This window comes from Panthera tigris, chromosome D2 (assembly GCF_018350195.1).
Source record: "Panthera tigris isolate Pti1 chromosome D2, P.tigris_Pti1_mat1.1, whole genome shotgun sequence".
NCBI classification, from domain to species: domain Eukaryota; kingdom Metazoa; phylum Chordata; class Mammalia; order Carnivora; family Felidae; genus Panthera; species Panthera tigris.
Genome location: NC_056670.1, coordinates 44,835,568 through 44,854,892, shown reverse-complemented (window position 1 = coordinate 44,854,892; position 19,325 = coordinate 44,835,568). Strand labels below are relative to the sequence as shown.

Sequence of the window (19,325 nt, the reverse complement as noted above, 5' to 3'; positions counted from 1 at the left end):
TGGGAAGAATCAGAGGGAAGGCAGCCCTCAGTGCTACCTCACAAGATCTTTGGATGTTTTCTTTGCAGAACCACATATGCACAATTTTTCGTAATTGGCGTGGATCTAACCAATAATAAACAACTTCTTTGCAAATATGTTAAGAACAACATCACTGTATTCAGTAAGTATACCCCTTGGTGTCTCCAAGTGACAAATGCCCTACAAAAGGCTGCCTTCCCCTCCGCCACCTGGGCCTTCAATGCCCTTGCTGGCCATTCACTGTGGGCACTGTGAAGATAGATCAGCGTGGACACATAGAAGGAGGGACCTGACTGGGAAGCCTGGTCACCTACACCTCAAAGCTGGGAAGTCATCAACCCCCAACACCACAAGAGCCTCTCAGAGCAGGGCTTTAACCCCTGCCAAGAATGGCTGTGCTGTGCTGGGTTTGCCCCAGAGCTGTATTCCCCCTCCCTTGGCTCAGCTCTTACTCACCTTGAGAGACAAGGACCCAAATCCATTGAGTCTGCTGAAGAGAAACACAGGCAGCCCTAGGGCTTCGAGTCTGGGCCAGGTTCACTGGTAGCCTCCCAGGAGAATGTGTGCATCTGGGATTGAGAGAGGATGCCAGTTGCCAGAACAGGACCCTGGAATCCTGGCACAGGCACACATCACATGTGTGACCTTGACCAAACGAGGGTTCTGTTCTCAACCTCTTTTTCCTCTACTGTAAAATGAAGCCAATATGGTAGCTGGGCTGACTAAGTCATATCACGTATGTAGGCCTATAATTGGGAAATGCTCAGGCATCAGGTGTTCTTCCATGGTGGGTGAGCGGTCAGAGGAAGCACACAGTTGGGCAGACAGATGTGCCCTCAGCACTGAGGTGGGTGTGATTCTCCCCAGAGAGCGGGGTGATACAGTAAGACTATCTCCCACTGAGCCCCCAGTGCATCCAGTGGACCTAATGAGATTATATGCAGTGAAGTCTTACTGCAAGGCCATCTGGTAAACCCATAGCAAATCCTCTCCCCCAGAGCATCTCTAGCCCCTCTCCTTTCCGTGGGTACACAGAACGGGGCAGGGAACTGTTGTTGCCACATTTCCACACTTGCAGTGTGTAGATGTCCTCAGGAAATGAGTTTTCCTTGTTCTGTACTTCCTTGGGAGTGGCTTAGGGACTGAGTATGACTTACATGGAGAACTAATGTTGATAGTGCACTCACTACATCAGGTAATGTGCTAAGTACCTTGCATATGCTATCCCCAAAATTCTCAAATAGACCTACTGTCATTTCTCAGTAGAGCTGTGGAATGAGGCACAGGGGCAATTAATGATTTTGCCCAAGGCCAGGAGCCAGTGTAGGAAGAGCCAGAAAGTAGACAGGTGATCTGATTGCCTAGTCTGGGCCTTTGCCTTGCTGAGCTGATAGTTCTTGGGGAACATTAGACACAACCTATCTCCTAGGAAATGTGCACAGATACTTCCCCTGTGGTCTGTGACCGTACTGGTTCCCACTATGGAGATCACCAGTGTTTCTCTTCAGTGTGGACCTGTGCCAGGGCCTCACGTGGGAGAATCCAACATAAATTCCTGTGCATCTCAGCTGATGGCCAGTCTGAATCCATTCAGAGGCTGGTCGGAAGTGGCCCAGCAAGATTTTTTTTTTATTGCCAAGACCCCTGATGCACTGATGATGAGTGATTTGATTTTTTTTTCTAATTACATTTTTCTGAAATTTACACATCTGAGAAAACATTTTAGAAAATATAGAGAAGCTTATAGAAAGTGTTAAAATTAACATTTCTTTGTGTTTTATCTTTTCTGTCTTTAGTGTATAATGTTTTTATGTTTTAAGCAATTCTGTAACATGGCAAATTAAGTATTCAATTTAATCAGTTAGTAGTGGTTTGAAAACTTTACACTCTGGCAAGCTTCTGAGCCTCAGTATGCTGGCTGCCTGCCATCAGCTATTCTCTGCTGGGAACACCCTACTGGCAAGTAAACTGCATTTCTTAGGGATTTTTTTCCCCACTAACCCCAACCATCCTACCTCGCCGATACAACTCTTTTCCCATAACCATACGTGGAGATTAACTTTTGTTATCATCCCAGTGAAAGGGTCAAACAGTTCAGGAGCTTATACCTAATCTGATGGGTGAGTTAGGGCCAAAGCTCACCCACAAGAAAATGAACCATTCTGAGGGAATATACATAACTTGTGACCAAAGTTCGGGGTGTGAAAAGAGTTAGGTCTCAGGAGAGAGAGGGTGCCACAGCTACAAGAGACACAATTGTTTTGGGCCTCTTGAGTGCCACCTCCCAGCTCCCGCTTAAGCACAAAACAAAACAAAGCCCCTCTCACTTCCTCAGGCTTTGCTATCTCATTAAATGGTACCATCATCCCAGTTGTTCCAGCCAAACCCTGCCCATCAACTGTAGTTCCTCTTTGCTCTCACTCCATATCTAGTCCACCAGCAAGTCCTGCTGCCCCAGTGTCCAAAACATACCTGGATCTGGCCAGCCCCTTGTCAGAGCCATCATTCTTAGAATAAAACCCAAACCCCTTCTGAGGGCCCACAATGCCCTGCACACCTCTCCTCACTCACGTCTTACCTCAATAAGCTCAGCTAGTTCTGCCCCAGGCCCTTGGCACATGCTGCTCAACAGGTTGGACACTCTTCCCTTGAATATTTCCTCAGATTTCCCCTCACCTGGTTTCACCTCCTGGATCTCCTCCTCAAAGATACTTTATTTTTAATGGAAATTTTCAACAATATACAAAAGTAGCAAAAATGGTATAATGAACTTGACACAGCTTCACCTACTTTCAATAATCAACACTGGCTAGTCTGTTTTTGTTGATGCCTTCATCGTGAATTACTTTGAAGCAAATCCCAACCATTGCATCATTGTGGGATAAATGTTTCAGTTCCCCTAAGGGAAACGGTTTCTCTAAAGGACAGGACAGGCCCTTCATTCCTAAGTAGCTGTCCCTTCCCTTCTGTTCTCTATGCCTTCTGTGGCTTATGATTGCACTCTCTGCATTTATTTTGTTCTTTGTTAGTTATTTCATTGTCTGTCTCCCTCCCATCCCTCAAACATAGGGCCCTTGAGGGCAGGAACTCAGCCTGCCTTTTCCATTCCAACCAGGCATTGCACAGGGCCTGGTGCATAGCAGGGGCTCAGAGGAAGGCAGCAAAGGGAAGCTCACGTCTACCAGAATGTTGTTAGTCTGCTTGTCAGGGACCAGCTGAGGGGAGATGGATGGATGGACATGCTCATAGACATTATTCTCTTGTGGTTTTCTCTTAGCTAATAAACCTTACCCTCCAAAAGGAGACTCAGTACTTTGCCATGGCCATGAATTTAAGACAGATGGAGAGTAAGTACCCCAGGTTGGGGGTCAGATGGGCATTTTTGCCACCATGAGGTGTACAGAGTGTGGGATGCCATGTCATGGGCAGTACATGCCTAACTTAGGGAGGACTCAAGGCATCCTGGCCACCTGCCCTGGTGGTGGTCCCCAGAGGCACTCAAGAATTCTCTCAGCCCAGGCTCTGCTGGGAAAGGTAGGATTGAGAGGATGATGTCCCTGGGGATGGTAACTGTGCTCCAGACAGCCATTCAAGAGCCAAGACGACATGCACTGTAAATAGAAAAGAGTCAGTGTTGGTGATACCAAGCCACCCTCCCTGGAAAGGCATCTGTCTCCATGCAGGGCTCCTTGTGCCTGGACACACTTCAGTGCAGAGGTTGATCTTGTAGGAGTTGGGGTGAGTCCTCCTTACTCATGCCATGTGCCCACTGATGGACCCAATGCCTGATGATCAAAATCATTGCAATATAGAAAGCTACTGGCTACAGCTGAGCCAACTGCAAGAACTATACCTATCTAGATTGGTGGTTACCATATTCCTTTTGTATGCTTTAGGACCCTCGTCGTGCAATACAGCCTGGAAAATGGCAAAACATTCAGAGGCAACATGATTTTCGATGGCACCGACCGTGTGCGGGCCAGGGTGGGGCTGCGGCCTCCCTCCTGGACTGTCCAGGACCACTGTACGGGAGGAGCAGACACCAAGGGAGGCAAAAGAAGGGGAAATGTCCCAGCCAGTCCGAGCAACTACTTTGTGCAGACAGGCAGCTGGGACAACTTCTCACAGCCAGCTTGGGGCCCTCAGCCCTTCATCGGAAAGCTGTCCACACATCGGGCTTGTGAGGTGCCCTGGGAGCGCTTCCACAAGAGCACCTGCCATGTAGCTTCCTGTCCAGCAGGTGCTGCAGAACCTCTGCTGTCTCTCTCTGGGAACCAGGTGTCCCTGAAGGCAAAGGAAAGGGAACGGTTAGAGCTCTAAGCAGAGTCCAGAAATGGTGCTGGGGCTCTGCCACCCCGTCTCGCCCCTTGCCACCTCTGCTGGCCCAAGAATAGTGGTGGGGAGCTCGGGGCTCCATCCTGCATTCCAGCTGGGCAAGTGGGAGAGGCTTGGAGGCAAGTGTTAGGAGCCCGAGTCCAGGACCTCTGGGGCAGTGGGGTGCTCCAAACCTGGGCCCCAGACACAGGGGATCTGGAGGGCGGGACCCACTGTGGCCCTGTGCAGTCGGGGTGTTTCAGCAGCTGCTGACACAGCTGAACCCACACACGCCCATCACTGCCCACAAGCCCAAGCCCACTTGGGGAACACCCCTGTCATTTTGCAGAGGGCATCAGCCTCCCCTCTGCCTCTGCTGCTTTCTCGTGCTCCGTCTCCGCTAACTCTCTGACCTCTGCTGGACCTTGCTCTCCGGCACTTGGTGGGAAGCTGCCAGGGCTGTGGGGAGGGCCTGGGACTCAGCTCAGGGACGGGCACGTGGGAAAGAGGGTGCTGCTCCCAGGTGCCCACTTCTCGGAGCTCCACGTCACCCGGACACCTGGGGCGGGGCAGCATGACATGGGCGACAGAGCACGTTAGGCACAGGAAGAGGGCTGCCTGGGAGGAGCGATGCCCGTGCCTGATTGCCACCAGCCTAGTGTCCAGTCCCAGCTGGGAGGGTTCCAGCAGCACAGACAGTCCTCTGACTGTGTGTTCGCTTGTGCCAGGACAGGCACTCACCGACCAGCAGACCACACTTAGCCATTTGTCCCTCAGGAGCCTAACTGACAGGCCGCCCTCAGCAGGCACATTTAGGAAAGAACTCAGGAGGAGCCTGAGTTCATGGGCCCCCACCCTGCTTCGCCCTCCTGGGCACAGACTCTGTCCCCTGTAGCTCCCCTGCGTCAGGGAAAGCCGAGCATTTGGTTAGGGCAGGACTGCACCGCGTGCGGCTGAGGCGTGCAGTGAGGGCTGGCATGTCACACATGGGGATTCCGGTCCTTGTCAGGGCTCTGGGCCAGAGCCTCGGAACGAAGCCAGTGGTGGGCTCTGTGGCCCGGGGCTCCGCAGCGGCTCTTTGAGTGCAGTCTTGTCCTCCAGGCCTTCAGTGCTCCCTGGAGGTGGGGAAATCTGAGGTGAGTGGGAACAGGCGATGTGCAGGTGTAGTGTAAGGTGCTGGGGGGAGGCACCCAGTGAGGGCCATCCAGACCCACCCAGGACTCTGACTTTTGTGCTTTTTGCAGGCCAATACATCGGAGCCCACAGATGCCCCAAAGGAGGAGACTTCAGTCCCCACAGTTGGCACACAGAAGACAACAGTGCCCACAGTTGTCACACAGGAGGCACCAGCACCCATGGCTGTCACAGAAAAGCCTACCCTTGACTACCTATTCCCATTGTTCGTCCCAGCCCTGATCATTATCGTGGTGGTGATCTGCTGTCTCTGCTGCTGCAGGAAAGTGAGTGACCCCTGTGAGTGATCCACACGGCCCTATGACACAAACTGTCCCCAGGCCACAAGGTAACCAAGCCCCACTCACCCCATGATCCTGCCAGTGGGCAGGTTCCCAGCAGCTCCCAGTTCATCACACGAGCAAACACAGGCACAGACTGTGTCTACCATTCCTGGGCAGAGACTCAGCTTGCATCTCAGGGACCCCCTGCTTCATGCTTGTTTCCAGAAGTGGCCTATGAGTTGCCCTGTCCTCTGGGGAGAAGTCACCCCAGTACCTAGTGACAAGGGAGGCATCACAGCAGCCAGGCTTCTGAAGGACTCAGGGAGACCAAGCACCAGAAGAGGCCTCTGATGCTGAGGGAAGATTATTACAAAACACAGGTGAACTTTCAGAAAAGGAGCCTTCGATTTCAGAACTTGGTTCCTGCCCAGGCTCTGATGTATGTTGGGCTGCATTTTGTTGATCTCCATCCCTGTCACCCGCCAGGGCAAGAGGCTTGGCCACAATTATATTTTAGTGACTACAGGCTGGGGAGGTTGGAGGAGAGTGTGTTACTTGGCATTGAGCTGTGAGGCAGGCCCGGCCCAGATGAGCACAAAGAGCCAGGGCCGGTGAGCTGTCTGTGGATCCTCAGGGTAGAAGCCTAAAAGAGATCCAGAGGAAGTAGTTATAGCAGGACACTATGTCAGAGGAAGGGGACCGGGCCTGGGTTTGGGTAGGGAAAAGACCCCACTGGCCAGCGCTGTACTGACTGATGGCACTGTTGCCTGAGGAGGCTGCATCTGCCAGGGGCAAATGAATGCAACCCGGGCCCCTGAAAACGCTCCCACCCTGACAGCCCTCCTGTCCACTGCACAGCCCTAAGACCAGGGTTTTCCACCAAAGGCAGACCCCGGGACCAAAGGGACGGGAGAGACTTTGTCAGCCTTTGGGGAAAAGGTCATATTTATAAATAAATTGCATTTCCTGGTTTTTACCATATGGGACACTGCCATAGTGTAGGATGCTACTGATGTGTCCTTAAAATCTCCCAATGCACCATTGCTGAGTGGCCACTAAGAGGTGCGGGAGCAACAGATGTTATATGTCTGCACCAGAAGCTCCCAGACAAAACAGCAAAATGTGCTTTCTCTTCCTAGAAGCCAGAGACATGTATACAGACACGTACCCCAGTGATTGTCCTTTCTTGTATGTACCAGGAAGACACTATAAGACGGATAGAGGTGAGAAGGGCCTTTAGGTGGGGCTGAGGGACAAGGGAGGGCAGCCAGTCCATGGCCCCACATGAACCATGACTTGGGTGGAGATGAGCTTTGTGGGCACTACATCGATCGCTGGGCACGGGAAAAACTGCGGAGGCCATCCTGATCCCGGGCACCAGGAGAGGGCAAAGACTGTGAGGGCTCTTGCCATCACCAACACCACTTGGAGCCTGGCACCAGGCTTGGAAGGGGCCCAGGTTTGCAGATGTTGGTGGCTGGCCACAGCCCACCAGTCCCAGGCTGTCTGAGGTTGTCAGCGGCTCCAACAATGGCTTCCATTTTCCTGGCCAGCAGGCAGAGGAGTAAAACACAAGCTCAATCACAAACAGTCTCCCACAGGTCAGAAAAAGAATCGTTTAGGAAAATTCTGAGCAAAGTTTGTTCCATGAGTCAGCTCAGCAGAGTAAGGGACTAAGCTAACTACATTGTCCTTGGACGCACTGACATGGGGACAAGGGCCTCAAGGAGGAGGAGGCTGTGAGGAAACATCCTCACAGGAAGTGCTAGGGCCGCACCTGGGTGGGAGCTCAGGGCCTGCAGGGGGGCATAAAGACAGGGTGGGGAGGCCCCAGGCGGCCCTGGCTGAGAAAGGAAGAACCCCATATTCTTCCTTAATGGGCTGTGCACTCCTCCTGGTCCTGCATCTCTGGTGATGCACCGGTTGGAACCATTCTACCTGAAGTCCTGAGGCCACCTGTCCCTAGGTCCAGGGCCTCTTGCCGGTGTCCTCCCTTCCTGTCTCCCCAGCAGCCCCGGGATCAGCCCTCTTCCCCTTCTGCCTCTGGTGTGACCCACTTCGGGTGCTTGTCCCCTTCTCCCAGCTCCTGCCCAGCTCCCTGATGCCCACATCACATTCCCCTGCAAAACCTCTCCTTGTGACCCCGCATGTCCCCCACCTTGGACCCTTCCTCTCAAAGTAGCCCCTGCCTTCTCCTCCTACACCAGAAATACAGACTCATTTCGGATTCCAAAACAATCTGTGACCTACAGTGACACTGCCTGCCCTGAAACACACAAGGCCACCAGGCCCCTGCCCCAGGCGGAGACTACAGGGCGGCCTCGGTGTGTTCCTGGGGACAGAGCCCTCTGGAGCCATCTCAGGCAGAGGGGCCTCTACCCCTCTGGAGGTGACGGCCAGGCCCTGGAGCTTCCTCACAGCTACATCTGCTTTTCAGGGCAAACTGGACACCTTGTGTGACTTTGTGCAAAGCTGCAACCAGATCCCATTGATGTGGTGTCAGCCCAGGAACGCGGTAAGCAGGGGCACAGGGATGTTCCCTGGGCAGGCGCCCTTTTCTCTTTGCCCTTGGCAGCTGAGCTCAGGGACTATGGGTCAGAGAGCCCTGTCCAGGCATCTTCCAGGAGGATGCCCCAGACGAGGAGACGCGGTGCTCATGAGCCTCCCGTGTGGATTCTGGGTGGGGCGCCTGCATTTCCTTGCTGGTCCCCATCAGAAGGACAAGAAGCTTTCTTGGGGAGAGTGTTACCCAGTGCCTCCAAACTTAAGTGAAAGAAGCTGGAGAAGGAGGCAGGCCAGCAAGTTCTCCTGACCCTCAACCATCATCCCTCCCCACCGAGCTCCCCAACCTGTATCTGCTGGATCCACACCCTCATCCTCTGAGACTCTCCTGGGCGGCTCCCTCATGTGCCAGGAATGCTGGAGGGCATGGTGACACCCCCATGTTGTTGACCAACATTGCGTGCTTTTGCCAGCTAGTAGAGTCCCTCCACGTGCCACTGCCTGTGACAGTGGGGAGAAGCCTGCATGTTACAGGTGTCCCCTTGGAATTTAATAGTTGTGACGGCTAATTGTTAGAGTTCCTCCTATGCCAGCTGCCAGTCTAAGAACTTTCCATAATTTCACATTCAATCCTGCCAGTAACTGTACGTGCAGGTACTACTAATATGCCAGTTTTACCAAGGAGGGACCAAGGCACAGAGAAATCAAGCAACTTGCCCCAGGTCACAGAACCTGGGAGTGGCAGAGCTGGACTTGAACCCCAGGGCCTGCCACCACCCTTCTCACTGCCCTGCCCCCATCAGGTCAGCACTCATGAAACCATAATGGTTTCCCCAAAACCAATGCAGGGCTCAGAATTAGGGCCCATGAAGAGCATGCTCCTGGCTTGCCTGGGACTCATGTGCCTAAGCTTCCCCATGATCAGAACCTCAGACTGGGCCAGGTGCCTGGAGGACGTGGTGTCCCCAGTATCTATAGTGAGGGCTGCATTAGTCATTTTCTTAGTTCAGGCAAGCATGACTATCCCTGGTGGTCAGGTGAGCATTAGGAGTCCTGGGCACGCCTGGGGGTGGGGACCCTGCTGAGGAGACACATGGATGTGTGCTGACACCCAGCAGGGCCATGTCTGCTGTCAGAGGTTTCAAGGCTCCTCAGGAGACCACTGGGCTCCTGGCTCTGGGTCTGAACAGAACTCGCGGTCCCAGCCATGTTTGCACAGACGCCCATTCTGCATCTGGATCTCCTGGAGCCTCTTCCAGGGCCACAGCCCCATTATGGTCGCTAGCACCACACCGGCCTTGTGCCCTGAACCCACCCAGCCACGTCCACTCCGGGCAGAGGGACAGAGCAAGACATGGAGGGAGGCCCAAGACCAGAGGGAGGACAAGGGAGAGATACCAGAAAGGGCCATCCTACCCCATCGAGGGGAGGGCAGGGGCACTGGGCACCTTCTGATATGGTCCCTTTCCCAAGACCCTACTGGGAGTGTCATGGATTGTGGGGCACTTGCAGCTGCCCAGCGCTCTGCCAGGCCCCTACCATGCCAGCTCTGGAGTCAGCCCAGTATTCTTTCAAGCTGAGAATGGCAGTGACCCCGTTTGTTTGCTGATGGGAAAACAGTCCTGAGAGGCCAGCAAAGTCACAGAGGCCACCCAGAGAGCAAGTGGCAACACCCAGGGCCATCTAAAGTAACCCCCCTCATCCTGAGCAGAGCTGGGAGCGCATAAGTAGGCCCTTTGGGTGTGGGCTCCCTTCCCACTCCTGGGTCCCTCCCATGTGACTTTGTCCCTCTGACCATCCTCCTGGAGACCCGAGTGTAGCTGTTTTCTTCAGGACCGTCTCTCCCTACGCACATATACAGAATGACCCAACAAGACTCAGTCTACTTTCTTAATTTTGAGTCAAACCCTGGCTCCCATCCGAGGTCCTGATTCTCTTCCTTTGTTGCTTTATCCCAGGGGAGCCCATTAACTCACCAACAGGACCACTGCTAGGTCCGCCAGGAAATTGGGCCAACAGTGGCCAACCTTACCCTCCCCCACTGCACATGGTGCACGGTCACAGAGCTGTGTCCCAGTGTACATACCCTGCGTGTCCCCCACACAATGCCCTGTGCACAGCGTCTCCTTTCCTCCTCACAGCCACCCCGCAGGGACCACACCTGCCAGTGACACAGAGCTTCCCGAGGCCAGACACTGTTCTAAGTGTTTAATACAACTAACTCTTTCATCCCCCCCACAAATCCATGGGGAGAAAGCTGAGGCCCCGCACAGTTAAGTCTCCTGCCCAGAAGCCCTAGGGCCCGCATCAGGAGCTGACGCCTCACTGCCAGCCTGGCTCCTTCTCTTCTAGCAAGATGGTCACTTCTCTGCATGTCACAGCTGTGGAAACTGAGTGCCTGAATTTTAGTGATGGACTCAATGTGACGGGGCTGTGGAGAGGTGCGGCAGGGCAGGTGATGACCCCCGGAAGGTTCACGTACAAGTCTAGGCTCCAACACCCATATCCTGCTGCCAGGGTCATAGGGAAACATCTGGACTCTGTCCACAGAGTCCACAGAGTCCATCTGTCCACAGCACAGTGTGTTATATATGCAAACAATTGTGAATGTCGCTATGTTATTTTGATGGTATGCTGATAACAGACCTCCTTCTAAATATGAGCTCATGTATGTTTGCTGGGAAAGTATTCTTCCATGGAACAATTAGAACCTGGATACAGATCGGCCTTATGATGTATTCATGCCAAGGAGCTCCCGAGTCCTCTGTCCTTGCCCATGGCACGGAGGGAGCTCCATCAGGGAGGGGGGGTGTGACAAAGCTGGGACGTAGTTTCCCCTCTCCAGGAAGACTGAACTTGATAGCTGTCTGTCAAGCCAGTGAACTTTGAGAAGATCTCAGATCATAACCTTGGGATTGTGATGCAGCTGGCTTTCCTGTGCTCTGCAACCCTCTCCTCCCCCTGACCCAAAACTCAAAGACACACACACGCTCACACACACACACACACACACACACACACACACAGGCAACCCAAGCATGTGCAAGGACATGCTGACACATGCACACATTCCCCATGAAGTAGCAGGAAACGAGGTAATGGAGCCCATGCCCCAAAGCATGGAGATTCGGGCTAGCAGTCACCCATTTGCCAGTGGATCCAAGGTTAGTCCCTTCACTGTGCAGCACTGAACTGATGTAAACAGTAATTGGTCACTGCCTTAGGTCATCAAATGGTAGGAAGGCAGAGAGGAAGGAGACTCGCCTCCACCCCCAGACCCCTCCACTCAGCCCATGACACTTGCAACACAGTCTCAGGGTCTCTCTGGCCCTCCGCGTTCCCCCTGCCATGTGGGGCCCCTCTTTTCTCCCAGCAGTCCATGGGAAGATGCAGCCTGCAGCTCCCAGAGATGGACTCAGGCATGGGAGACAGGACGGGCCTCAGCACAGGTGCCCCACAGTCATCCCTTGATGAAATCATAGAGATCCCACAGTGGTTGCTAGGTCTAGATAATCTGTTTATGCTCAGGAGTAAATAAGCAGAAATAAAGGAGCCTGAAATAAAGATAAAGATTCCAATCTGTTCTTAGCAGCAGCACACCCATGCACATGTGTAACGCAAATGTACTGACCTATAATGAAACCACAAACCTTCACTCACTGCTATAACAGAAGATTTGAATATGTGAAAACCTAGACCACATCGTCAGCTTTTCCCAAAGGAGCTCATGGTCTTAGCTCTCTTTTGGTGTAATTGTAATGAACATGCTTAGGGAATTTGATCAAACTCATTTAAAATTCTCCTCTAAAAATAGACATTTAAGAATTTTTGAAAAAGTAAGCAATGCAAGATTTACCTTATCCTATACTAAAACATTAAGCTCCAGCAATTTAAAGAATAAATATAATGATCCTATAGAATAATGGTCTCAATTCAACTAAACACTTATACACTGGAAGCGATTGTATAAATAAGGAATGGCCCCAGTTGGTGAGAGTATGTGTGTTTGCACATCTGTGTGAGCATGTGAACTTGAGAGTACTCACATATGTTTAATTATTAACATGATATTTTTTTGGTTTTATCTTTTTTTGTTGTTTTTTCATTTATATACAAGTTATATAACATATAGTGTAATAATGGTCTCAGGAGTAAAGTTTAGTGATTCATCACTTACATATAACACCCACTGCTCATCCCAAAAGGTGTCCTTCTTACTGCCTCTTGCCCATTTAGCCCAACCCCCCAGCCAGAACCCCTCCAACAACCCTCAGTTTGGTCTCTGTATTTAAGAGTCTCTTATGGTTTGTCTCCCTGTTTTTATTTTTGCTTCCCTTCCCTTGTGTTCATCAGTTTTGTATCTTACATTCCACATATGAATGAAGTCATATTTTTGTCTTTCTCTGATGAATTTCCCTTAGCATAATACACTCTAGTTCCATCCACATTTTTGCAAATGATAAGGTTTCATTCTTTTTGATTGCCAAGTAATAGTCCAGTGTGTGTGTGTGTGTGTGTGTGTGTGTGTGTGTGTGTATACATATATATACATACTACATCTTTATCCATTCATCAGTCGAACGACATGTGGGCTTTTTCCATAATTTGGCTATTGTTGATGGTGCTGCTGTAAACATTGGGGTGCATGTACCCACTTTGAATCAGCAATTTTGTATTCTTTGGATAAATACCTAGTAGTGCAATTGCTGGGTCATAGGGTAGTTCTATTTTTAATTTTTTGAGGAACCTCCATACTGTTTTCCAGAGTGGCTACACACATTTGCATTTCCACCAGCAGTGCAAAAGGGTTCCTCTTTCTCCACACCCTTGCCAACATCTGTTCACCTGTTGTTTCCTAAATTGTTAACTCTAGCCATTCTGTGATGTGTGAAGTGGTATCTTATTATGGTTTTGATTGTATTTCCCTGATGATGAGGGATGTTGAGCATTTTTTCATGTGTCAGTTAGCCATATGGATGTCTTCTTTGGAAAATTGTCTATTCATGTCTTTTGCCCATTTCTTTACTGGATTATTTGTTTTTTGGGTGTTGAGTTTGATAAGGTCTTTATAGATTTTGGGTACTAACCCTTTATCTGATATGTCATTTGAAAATGTCTTCTCCAATTCTGTCAGTCGCCTTTTAGTTTTGCTGATTATTTCCTATTCTGTGCAGAAGCTTTTTACCTTGATGAGGTCCCAATAGTTCATTTTCGCTTCTGTTTCCCTTACCTCTAGAGACATGTCCGGTAAGAAGTTGCTGTGGCCAAGGTCAAAGAGGTTGTTGCCTTTTTCTCCTGTAGGAATTTGATGGCTTCCTGTCTTACATTTAGGTCTTTCATCCATTTTGAGTTTATTTTTGTGTATGGTGTAAGAAAGTGGTCCAGGTTCATTCTTCTGAATGTCGCTGTCCAGTTTTCCCAGCACCATTTGCTGAAGAGAATCTTTTTTCCATTGGCTATTCTTTCCTGTTTTTTTCAAAGATTAGTTGGCCATATGTTTGTGGGTCCATTTCTGGGCTCTCTATTCTGTTCCACTGATCTGAATCTCTGTTCTTCTGCCAGTACCATACTGTCTTGATGACAATAGCTTTGTAATACAGCTTGAAGTAAGGGATTGTGATGCCTCCAGCTTTGGTTTTCTTTTTCAAGATTGCTTTGCTATTTGGAGTCTTTTCTGTAACATGATTTTTTTTTAATTTGGCAAGCTCTTGGGGAAAAATACAAATTAAAGCACATTTAACAACATACCAACATAAATTCCAAGTAGCTTTGAAAGTTAAATATTTAAAAAGCTTTAACTCGTAGTAGTAATAGAATAAAATGCAAACAAATATTTATTTAAGGTTAGGTGTCTAGGTAAGTATTAAACCAGAGGAAGGAAATCACAAAAGTTCGTATTCACAGATTGAACTGTATCCATTAATTCAACAAAGATTTATTGCATGTCAGGTGCTGAGAGACAGAAGTTAGGCAGAAAAAAGCTATCTCCTGTCAGGAAGAGGGGGTAGGAGCCATGTCATGCATTTCTTTTGAAGAGTATCAGGTGGTGAAAAACACTGTCTAGAGACTTGAAAGTCATGAGTATGCCTAGTGCCTGGTTGCCAGAGCAGAATCTCAGTGACAGTACATTTAAGCTGAGAGCCAATTGATAAGAAGTTCATAGAGTGAAAATCAGAAGTCCTTCCAAGAAGATAAAAGAGCCAAGCAATTCTTCAGGGCTTTGGGTCTTGGAACATGGAAAGGCTGAAAAGTCAGTCTTGAAAGGTGGTTAGGAATCCCCTAGGCAGGCCAGATAAAAAAGGCACTCCACAGAGACAGAACAACCTGAGCAAAAACTGATAAATGGGAACTTAGTGGTTCTGAGAAAGACTTTTATCAGATTGCTTGCATCCTAAGCTCCAGAGCACAGCCTTATGAGAAACCTAACTAATCTTTTTTTTTTAATTTTTTTTAACGTTTATTTATTTTTGGGACAGAGAGAGACAGAGCACGAACGGGGGAGGGGCAGAGAGAGAGGGAGACACAGAATCAGAAGCAGGCTCCAGGCTCTGAGCCATCAGCCCAGAGCCCGATGTGGGGCTCGAACTCACGGACTGCGAGATCGTGACCTGAGCCAAAGTCGGACGTCTAACCGACTGAGCCACCCAGGCGCCCCAAGAAACGTACCTAATCTTTAATAGTCCAGGCTCTCTATTTGCCTTCATGCTTACAAGATTGCTTCTGGAGCTCCAGCTATCACATCCACATTCCAGGGAGAAAGATGGAGGAAAGGCACAGGGGCTTTCTACAAATCACTGCCCAACAACCCCATCTTCCTTCCATTGGCCAGAGTTGATTTATATGGCCATCTTGATCAGCAAGGGAGACTTGGAAATGTCATTTTACAGCTGAGTGCATTGGCTCCCCCAACAAAATCAGGTCTTTGTTACCAAGGAATACAGGAAGAATGGACATGGCCATTCCCCACTCACCACATTAAAGATTTTAGCCCCATATTAAGGATGGGAAAATAGTTACCAAGATACCAAGTGACTTGCCTGTGGTCAGAGACACAATAGGAACCAGCTCCTTCCCCTTCACATAGAGTGTGCAATATTTAGTGCTTTTCCAAATCAACTTTTCACAGAAAGGCATAATAACCCAGAGAAACTTGGAGAGAAACCTGTGTGTCTTGCAGCTGTTGTGTGACGTATGGATGGCCTTTGTTGATGTGTGCCCATGGGCAGGATGGGCCTGAAGCTGTCCAGAGCAGAGAGGGATGGGGACCTCTGAAGACAGGCATCCAGTGCATCAGGAACCACTTTTTTCCTGTCTTTCTTCACACCTGCCAGCCCCCTCCCCCACCAGCTTTCTTTGAAGTAAAGTCTTTTCTGTGCAGCCTGTTCTGGGTGGAACACAGCACCCTTGCTACCAGATTAGCATCAGCACACTGGCAAAGGGGAGAACAGGTATTTGGGGAAAAATAAATCCTATGGCAGTGCAGTCATTCTTGTATATGGCCCATGAGCACTTACAGCATCCACACTGAATAGAGGCCTGAATAAACCCGTGTTAAAAATGACAAAGAGCTGTAGCATCCGGCATTCCCAAGGCCCCTGTATCCTCCTCCGTTCCCAGGAGACTCCAGATCAGGAACATAGCATGGACATGAAGCCTCCCCATTCTGTTCTCTTTGGCTTCTCTTCAGTTCCACTGTGAGTCTGGCTGTGACATTATTGGCTTGACAACTGCTCAGACACAGCATCTCACTCAGCCACAAGTTTGTGCCAGAGGACATGCATTCTCTCATCCAGGAAAAGCCTTTTCTCCTTGTGCTGGAGCCTGTGAGTCTTCATGTGCAGGCTGCCCTAACAGCTGGTTGTGGCCACTGGAAGTCAAGGCAAAAGACCATAGGGAAGAGTGAGACAGGCTACAAATGGGGACATGTAAAGGCCATGACAGCAGACATCAGAATTGGGGGGCAGGGGTGCTACAGAAGCCAGGACAAGGGGCCCAGCCCAGGTGGGGCACAGAAGCACCTGTGTGTCATAGCAACAGCTCTCTCCCTATCCTTAGGTCACTCCGTATGTACAGTATTGTCATTAACTGGCCTGTCACCACATGTGTCATTAACACAGCTCTTTCACGTCTGCTGCCTTAATCTCATCCCTGCTGTATCCCTGGCAGCATGATCTGTATTTTCCAGAGAAAAACACTGAGGGTCAAAGCCTACCCAGGCCCCCTCAGGCAAAAGACAGCTGGGCCAGAACAGGTACCCCCTCTCCTGCTTCCTGAGTCTGCCCGCCTCCTCTGTGGATGAAACCCTACTCGTGGCCTGAGCCACTCATAATACATGCACAACACAAGTGGGAGCTGGCAGGGGAATGGTGTGCACAACTCCAAAGATTCAGCATGAATCCTAAACGGGGTGTGCTCTCCAGGCTAAGTCTGCTCTTTCCTCCAGCGCTTTGCATGACTGCTCGCATTGTGAGTCCTCAGTTGAGCAAGTGCACTACTTTCCTGTGCTGCTCTAACAAAGTGTCACCAACTTAGTAGCAGAAAGCAATAGGTTTTCAGTTCCAGAGTTCTCACAGTCCTGGAGCCTGGCAGCGTGAAATGGGTTTTCCTGAGCAGAAATCCAGTTCTCGCCAGAACTGCTCTCGTTTTGGAGGGTCTGGGAATAATCCCCTTCCTGCCTTTTCTACTTTTGGAGCTGCATTCCCAGGGTTCCCTGGCTCCTGGCCCTTTTCTCCATTTATATGTCAGCAGAGCAGCACCTTAAATCTCTCTTCCTCCCCCTCCCAACACCTTCTCCTCTTCGGTGGTTAAATCACCTTCTCACAGGAACCCTGTGGTCGCCTGCAGGCCACCCAGATAACCCGGGATAACCTCCTCATCTCAAGATCCTTAACTTAATCACACCTCAAAGGCCCTTTTCCAGTGTAACCCCAAAACAGCTACAGGTTCCAAGGACCAGGACCTGGGTATCTGTCAGGGCCATTGTTCAAGTGACCACAGCAAGCCAATGAACTAGAAGCTCCTTTGAGAGCAGGGACTGTCCAATTTGGCACTTTGCACCTTGTGCAGCACAGAATGAGCAGTGGGTCATAAGGCCTGAAGGTGCAAGTGTACCTGTTGTGGAGGGGGGTGTGCAAAGACCACACTAAGGAAGGGCCATGCCCAGAGACTTTGCCCAGTCAGTGTTCCTAAAGGTCTGGCTACCTTGGTGTGCTGGTAGGTTTGTTTGAGTTAAAAGCAGACCCTGTGGCCCTAGAGGAACTACTTGCTAGAAGGGAGCTGGAGGTCTGGGAAACGCCAACATGGTCTCCCTCCTCTCAGGTGTGCTGCCTATGGAAGATGCAGGCCCTTTCTTATCACTGTCTAGAGTGGCCAGAGATACTGCCAGATGGCCAGTGTGCCCAGGCCACCTCTTTGGCTTATCTGAGCCTTTCACCCAGGAGTTCTCAGCTGATTCAGAGCTAGGGACAAGGAGGGGATGACAGTAAACTAGGGGCAAAGTTCACTGTCCCGAAGCATCTATGTTGTTCTTTTCCCAAACCAAGGGGTTCATGTTTGCTGCTGCCTCCACAGCCCATCTCCAGTCCGAGGATGCCCCTAGCTGCCCTTGCCCTGGGAGCCCAGAGCCTGGCCTGAGAGTTGTAGTGAGGACTTAACCCTTCAGCATACATTTGCTGAGGGAGGGGAGTCTGGGCAAGGCTCATGCTGCTGCGGCAGTCAGGCTTTGTTCTTGTTCCTGAGTCTCCCAGTCCAGGGAGGAGCAGACAAGTTCAATACCAGAACAGAAGGAGTCCAGGGTCAGAACACTGGGGCTGCCTGAAGGAGGCAGGGCAGACTCCAACTGAGCCTTGAAATAACAGCCCAGCCTGGAGGCCAGCACCCAGGAAGAGGAAGGGCATCATGAAGGTCCTACCATGTGGGCCCTGATGGGTCATGAGCCTGAACCTCTTGAGCCAAGGGCACCACAGCTTTCTGGTTCTAGCTCCAATGTATTCTCAGTGACTTCTCTCTTCTCTTCCCTGCAGAGTCGATGCCTCAACTTTACCTTAGTGAATCCCCTCTGCAGGCAGTTGCCCTGTGACTCAAACATCTGCCTTACAGCCAGCCAGGAATGCTTCTCTCTCCATAACTGCTGCTCATGGTGCCAACACCCCTCTCCCATATGCTCCCGGCCACCCTCCAGGATGCTGCCACTGCTGCCTCCCCCTGCCCACGTGCTCTCCAGAACTACTTTACCACTCCTAGCCCCATAGCCCAGCCTCTAAAACCCCCAAGACCCAAGAATGTTAAGAGCTCTTTGTGTACCAAATTGGACAGACAAATTGTGTAGAAATTGAGTCTTGGTTTACGGTCTAAAGGAGTTAAAATTGTTGCTTATCAACAAGAGAGTTTGTTACTTTTTGAGCATTGTGCCACTGTAGAAAATGTATCTATACTCTTTCTGCCAGGATAAAGCACCTTGGTATGTATGGATGCAGACGTGGATGTGCCCCACTCCCCACAGCTTGGTCTTCATCTGTCATGAAGGGCTTGGATGCATGGGGTCTGAGTCAAATTTTGTTCTTTGTAAAAAGCCCAAAATATCTTTGAAATGTGAATGCAACCCGTTTCTCCATTCACTGGCTGTTACTTATCTCTGCTTTAATTTCCTCATTGAAAAGATGGAAATAATGGTGTCTCCTTTACAGAAGTCACCATTTATTGACTACATAAGTGTCTACATGCTGAAGGCTTAATTCTCTTTATTTTAATTTTTATTTCTTTATTTGTAATTTTCCTAACAACCACACATAGGAAGCCACATGTGCATCATCTCCAACCCACCAAATGCCATGTTCCTAAACACAGCCTGCCAGATTCTTGAGACCATTGTGTGTCTAGATTCTGCCAATTGCAGTGTTAGATATCCATACTTCTAGCTCCATCTATGGTATCACCCAAGTCTTACTAATGGGAATAAGAGGAGGAGGAAGAAATCATATGATGAATATATAATAACAATAATAAGAAGGGGGAGATGAAAATGAGATGATG

The 19,325-nt window shown here is 50.0% G+C and overlaps 1 protein-coding gene across 1 annotated transcript in view; it reads left to right on the top strand.

Annotated features, from left to right (window-relative positions):
• Window positions 1-18,920, top strand: part of LOC107180629 — a 41,758-nt gene extending 22,838 nt beyond the window's left edge. The window contains exons 5-8 of the mRNA XM_042960907.1: window positions 5,580-5,795; window positions 6,932-7,015; window positions 8,230-8,307; window positions 18,317-18,920. Of these exons, the coding sequence (XP_042816841.1) occupies window positions 5,580-5,795; window positions 6,932-7,015; window positions 8,230-8,307; window positions 18,317-18,544 (606 nt within the window). The 3' untranslated portion in view covers window positions 18,545-18,920. The remainder of the gene's footprint in view (window positions 1-5,579; window positions 5,796-6,931; window positions 7,016-8,229; window positions 8,308-18,316) is intronic.
• The last annotated feature ends 405 nt before the right edge of the window (window positions 18,921-19,325 follow it).